The sequence below is a fragment of the Gavialis gangeticus genome, unplaced genomic scaffold (assembly GCF_001723915.1).
Source record: "Gavialis gangeticus isolate Ggan-Ray unplaced genomic scaffold, GavGan_comp1, whole genome shotgun sequence".
NCBI classification, from domain to species: domain Eukaryota; kingdom Metazoa; phylum Chordata; order Crocodylia; family Gavialidae; genus Gavialis; species Gavialis gangeticus.
In genome coordinates, this window is record NW_017729024.1 from 130253285 (window position 1) to 130259861 (window position 6577).

Below are 6577 nucleotides of genomic sequence, written 5' to 3' on the forward strand. Positions count from 1 at the left end.
GGGGCAGCCACAGGCACTGCTGAGGCAAGGCACTGGACTGGGGGGAGGAGAGCTTTTAGCTCTTCACGCAGGAGCCAAGAGGTGCATCACCCTTAATGGGATCTCACCCTGGTTGAGAATCACTGGTGTAGAGATTCTGCTCCACAGACTAGCAGTAGCTCTTACCCTTTAAAAATCTTCTTAGCCCTCAAACTGATAAGATGCTCACGGATGTTATGCACCACTTCTATATCTTGTCTACATGGGGCTACTCAGAAAAGTTAAGGCAGATTAAGGAAAAGTGTGAAATTGATGTCCTTAAATTGAAGACATTAAACCCCCACATGGATCCCCTTATTTAGGATTAAACAGCTTTATATTGCTGTAGTTTAATCTTCCAGCTATCAAAAGCCATTTTTCTGAGTGAGGAGATCCACATTTGCATGCCAAATTGTACAGACTGACTTTACACCTTTAATTCCCCTATATGTTCTTATGCAGACAGCTTGAAAATACTTCATGGTTCAACTTCTCAACTATTTATACATTCTACTAGTGGAAGATAATATGTTTGGGGAGCAACAATACTACTGATTTTTCAATTCAAGTTGCACAAAAAGACTTAAAATAAGTATACAGTAAAAATATAGTTGTAGTCATCAGGATGCGTTACTGCTGTACTATTCAGTCTTCTGGCCTCCATAGGCAATTATTTGAGCTCCTGAAAAGACAGCACCAACATAGTGAAGTGCACAGAACTATCTATGTGTTAATTAACAGCTATAACTCCAGTCATAGCTAAGGCTGTACCATGCAATTGTAGGAAAGTAGGGCTGAAAGAGACCTCAGGAGATCATCTGCAGCCGCCTACTCAAGGCAGGGTAGGCTCATCCGTATCTACACCATCCACTTAACCTAGTCTTAAAAAATTAATGAGCATTCCTCTTTGTACAACTACCAGGCACAATGCCCAAATAAACCAAGATTTGGTCAGCAGTATACAAATAGTCTGAAATCAAGCAGAAGGCAGGGCAAATTTGCATCTTACAGTTTTTAAATGTATTTAGTCTGTAAGGTAAACCATCAAAACATTTTAACTTTCCATAGGTACAACAGAGGGATGAAGGCACTGCCAAATTTTCTGCCACTCAAAGAGAAGGAAGTGCTTTTAAAATACACTCAACAGATCCAATGAAGAGATCCATTTTTTTTTAAAATCGAGTGATGAATTGTCACATAATATAAGACATATTCAAATATACCAGCTATTCTGATTTACATATAAACAAGTCTTTATCAGACACTACTGAATTTTTCTGACATCACTAACCCTAAAGACAACAATTCTGCATGCGAATGTCACTGACGTTCTTTCAGTGCAGTGTAAATCAGGCAGTTCAAGGAGAAAATATCAGTTCATTCACATTGGAACTTTTAGAGCTGATCTTAATTAAATGCTAAACAATACCATGCCAAACAAGAGACTTTGCCTTAAATCAGTAAGGGCTCCCAGTTCAGCAAGAACAACCAACAATGCTTTTTAAAACAACAACAACAACAAAACCTCTGGGCATTATATCTACCTGCTATCTTGTTTTATAGGACCTATAGTTCTTGTTTTATTAGCCAGGTCAAAATCTAGTTGCATATGTAACTTGGGATATAGGAACCTTAAGAGAAACAGAGATACGCACATGTAAAGTTCATAATTAGGGACCTACTCAAATTGTGATTTTTGAGAACATCATGAAAAATGTTGGTTTTCACTATTTTGCAGGGAATCACCAGGGCCAGCAGCTGTTATGGGCTAAGTATCACAGCCTGCTGGGAGAAGAGGATGGGGGAGCCACCAGCATGAAAGGTAGCAGCTAAGATGACAGCCACTCCCTCTGCCACCGATTGGCTGAGGGTTGCCTTTCATGCACCTCTGCCCCTCTTGGCCAATCAGCAGCAATGCATGGGGCCATGCAAAAGGCAGCGCCCCCGTCAATCAGAGGCAGGGGGGGCCCACCATGATAAGCTTGCAAAAAATGGGGGGCCAATGACACAACTGGCCTGCAGAGTTGCCCCTCTGCCACCTCTGTTTGGGTAGGTCCCTATTCATAATTTGTCAGAGGAGGAGGATCCAGTTCCCATACTCTCCCAATTGCTATCCATTCTTCCTGGGGAACTCTGCATCAAACTAGAATACTCTTAGTCCTCAAACAGCTTACTGATTCAAAGTCCTCCCCTGGAGGGATAGGGGAAGGAGGAGATGACAAGCTTTTTCTTCACAAAGCAATGCCCAAGAGGCTTCCAGGTACAGAGCAATTAAAAAAAAACAAAAACAAACAACCCACCAAAAACACCCCCCCAACCCCAAATAGTCCTGTTAATAAAATTCACAGTCTAAAATAGAATATCTTAAACATGAAGGAAAAATGGTAGGTTACAAAAGTGGTATCTACTTCCAGTGCTGATGCAAGAAACATAACGTCACCTGGAGACTAAGTCAGAAGGTTGCAAAGGCAACATATACCTCTAAATATGCCACACAATAGGGCTGTGCAAAACTTCGGCAGACATTTTGTTTCGGAGCTGTTTCGGCCCATTTCAGCACCCAAAGCACTGAATCCACAATTAAATGGAAGGCTCCAAAACATCCAAAACCTTTCAGAAAATTTCAGAGTTTTGGAGCCAGGCTTTCAGTGAAACAGAAACTAAAAGGAGGGAGGGGAGAGTGGGAGGAAAGGACTTCTCTGATATTGACATCTGTAGCTGGCCACTGTCTGCAATCTGTCCCTGAGGTCCCTTCCAGTCCCAGTGCTCTGCAGGAGAGAGAGCAGCCTGCTGTCATCCCGTCTGCAGATCTGGGGGCCCGTGCCCTGCGGGATGAGTCTGGCACAGCCCCACAGCATGCAGGATGTCCGCATGCTGCCATTGCTGGCAAGTGATAAGAGTTTTGCTTTGAACAGTTTGAGATGCAGTTTCACAGAAGCCCCTGCATCTATCTCCTTGAAACTCAGCAGGCTTTATCCTTCATCCCTGCAATTTTCATCCAAATCAGGCAAGAAATAACAAAGTTATAGGCATTTTAGTGACTGCCCATTATAGCCTATGGCCGAATCACTGAAACAGTGTCAAAACTCCAAAACACATTTGGCCGAATCAAAACTGAAAGCTGTCCCTCCGAAACAGCCAAATCCGAAACCGAATCGAAACACAGGTGTTTCACACAGCCCTACTACACAACTATGCTAGAAAGCATCAGAAACTACCTCCTTCAAAAGGGATCAATCAAAACAAGAAACATTTTGTAGCTAATTTAACTGCCCTTTACTGGTTACTTCTGATAACTTTTCTTTGATGCCCAGGTTTACTGCTCTCTTCCCCTTCTTTAAAGTGGCTATTTCCATTTACATTAGGGATGTCAAGCACATGGCCCAGAGGCTGGATCCAGTCTTTGGAGGTTGATTATCTGGTCCATGGGGCTTCTTACAGGCTGGATGGCACCTGACACCTCTCATTTACATTATGGAGCTAAACAGAACAAAGTCACTGCTTTACCTGGTGTTAGTTTATTAAACTATATCTGTTTCTTCTCCAGACAAGAGAAAGGGCATCTTGTGCCTGAAAGTTTGCCTAACATTTCTTCCAACTACATAATCTAGTAAGCAATATTACCAAACAAACCCCATTTGTAATAAAAAATAAAAGACCTCCATGCAGTTACAGAGATTAACTGAAAGTCACAAGATGCTTGTGCAACAGGCACGCTATTAACAATAAACAATGCTGTCTAATGGTTTAGGCCCTGGACTGAGAATTAACACTCCAGAATTATAATCTTATCTTTTACAGACAGTCCCTGTGTTCTCGAGAGAGCCACATTTCAATTTCCTACTGGGTAAAAAAGGAGGTAACAATTAGCTACACTTCAAATAACTGTTGTGAAAATTAGCTAGTGTCTATAAAACAGTGAACATCTGAAGTACTATCAGTTTGATAACTGTTACTGTTCTCTCAAAGCTACAGTGTGTCCAGTAAAATACAAGACACTAGCAAGTTTCACTTGAGAAGCTTCTGCAAAATATTAAAGTGTAATCATTTATTATAAGATTCTGTAAAGTTTTTTTTTTTAAGGCCTAAGGATTCAGAGGAGTTTTTAGAGACACAAGAAATAATAGAATGCTTTGTCTTCTGAAAGTGCCTGAAATCTGAAAATTCAACCTAGGCACAGTCCTTATTTCCCACTATTAAGATGTTTCTGACTGTAACTCTTGCACCAAATGTTCCAATCCATAACAACCCCAATTCAGGATATACATACACAGTACTTTGTACTGTTGTTATGACTGACACTAGAGTCGTCAAACCATAAAAACAGATTTAAGAGAAAGTTATGCATGTGTAAAGTTCATAATTTACTGTGCTCAAATGCAAAAGAGTGCACGAGTATAAACATGAAAAGCTAGAGCTGTTCTGTTTTCTCACTGCATATCACCCTGAGCCTTAGCTGAGAGGGGCAGCATATAAATCAAATAAACAAATACAGAAATAAAGCACTTCAAAATTAAAGCACTCCATCGGTGATCTGTTGCAAGTCCAGCATACCTTGTCCCAGTATAGCTAGAGCTTAAATTGGTGTATTTTTAAACCAATTTAGCTTTCACTATACTGATACAGGAACCGATAGAAACATTGCATCAGTTCAGCTCACGCATCACCTAAACCATAACTATATTCCCTAACTCTTAAGATAGTTATGCTGCATCCAGCTATACCTTAAGATTGGATAGTCAAGTAAAGCACCAAACCCCATACATAGTTGCTCACTGTTTTGAATTTAAACCACAAAATCATGAAGGATGGAAAGCTTTTTAATACAAAATTTTGCCTATTCTATTTCTTCATTATTAAAGCCCAAACCAGGGAATGCTAAAAATCACTGTCCTTGCTATTGTTAGTAGCTTCTCATTGATTTTTCTGGCAAGGAAGGCCAGCATCTGAGAGACTAACCAGTTCAGGGTGGTGTGAGATTTTGTAGCCTACTTCATTAGATACTACAAATCTTCCATCACAGCATCTGACAAAGTAGCCTGTTGCCCATGAAAGCTTGCCTCTTTGAAACAATCTAAGGCCATTTGTAAATGTGCTCACCATTTTCCAAACCATGTTAACTGATTTACGTCCCACAGGGCCAATCAAATTTCAATTCAAATTAAGGGTTAATATACAATCAAGGGGGTTGCCCCCTTCTTCACAGACCTGTAGCCCACACACTTGGGCAGAGCTGGGGGGCTTAGTCAGGATACTGATACTTAGTCACTGGTGAGGTGCTGTTGTCAGGTTTGACTTTGTAAAGGTGTTTTACATTTGACTTTGTAAAGGCTATGGGGGGTGGGGAAGGACAGCCTTGGTTATGTTGCAAAAACCCTGTTGGCAATGCTAACCTACATTCCCAAGGAACAAACGTTTATCTGAGTTGCTGTTTTTTTCTAAAAGCAACACCATATATACATGTTAATTACTACAGTTTAAATTGCCTACTTCAGACTGCTCTAGTCTGCATTACCTTTAATCCCAATTCAATGAAAAACAGTTAATTTGGACTAGAGATGTCCATGGATATACAGTGACAGCTGAAGTCTGGATTAAACCTGGAAAATCATGAAATTTATGACTGGCCAAAAGCACTATCCTGCCCTGCCTGACTTTAACCAGCACAGCTACCTACCTGTCTCACCCACTTTCCTGGGACTACTGACAATAACCCTGGACTCTTAAAGGCCTCAACCCTAGCACAGAGGCCAGCCACTCTGTCTCTGCTGAATTAAGTCAATGCAGTCACCCCAGACGGAGCGTGCAACATCCCAGCTCGACCAGATCACGGGAGTGAGGCACATCAGCGCTCAGTGCGGTGAGGCACGACAGGTTAGTGACTGCACACCCAGCCGACCTTCCCGACCTGGGACACTGGGATGATTCAGCAGTCAGCAAACGGGTGAAGTGCCAGCACTAACACATAACGTTCATTCTTGGGTCTCAAAGCCGAGTTCGGCGACTTGCCTCGTGTCGGATCCGCGCGTGTTTTCTCCCTGTGCAGCGCACTCACCTCTGCGTCACTCGACGACACGGACCGCAGCCAGCCCGGCCCGACCCTGCCTCTGAGCCCACTCCGTCACACCCGTGTCCGGCCCCCACCAGGCGCCTCCTCGGGCCGGGACAGGGCAGGCCCCAAAACTACTAACAGTCTGGGCCGTAGAGGGAAGGGAAGGGGAGGGGAGGCCGGGCCGGCGGCTCGCGCCCGCGAAACTTCCAGCAGCTCCGGGGCCGGTGGGGCGGGGGTTCCCGGCGGCTGAGACTGGCCGGGCCTGCTGAGCCCCACCGCAGGCGGCAGGGGTCGGAGAGCGGCGCCCGCACTCACCGCTTCACAACGCCCGTCTTGATCTTGATCTGCCTGAGGCGCGGGTCTGCCATGGCGGGAGGGGCGGCGCGAATCCAACAGCCGGGCCGGAGCGGCGGGAGGCGGCGCTGCCTGCCGGAACGCGACACAGGCTGCAGCTCCCGCGCGCATGCGCAGCGCCGTTCCCACCCGGACTGTACCACCGCCCGGGGG

The 6577-nt window shown here is 44.2% G+C and overlaps 1 protein-coding gene across 1 annotated transcript in view; it reads right to left on the minus strand.

Annotated features, from left to right (window-relative positions):
* The window catches only part of TBCA (tubulin folding cofactor A), a 68862-nt gene extending 62361 nt beyond the window's left edge, over positions 1–6501 (minus strand). Inside the window, exon 1 of the mRNA XM_019517731.1 lies at positions 6386–6501. Coding sequence (XP_019373276.1) covers positions 6386–6438 — 53 coding nt within the window. The 5' untranslated portion in view covers positions 6439–6501. The remainder of the gene's footprint in view (positions 1–6385) is intronic.
* Between the last annotated feature and the right edge of the window lie 76 nt (positions 6502–6577).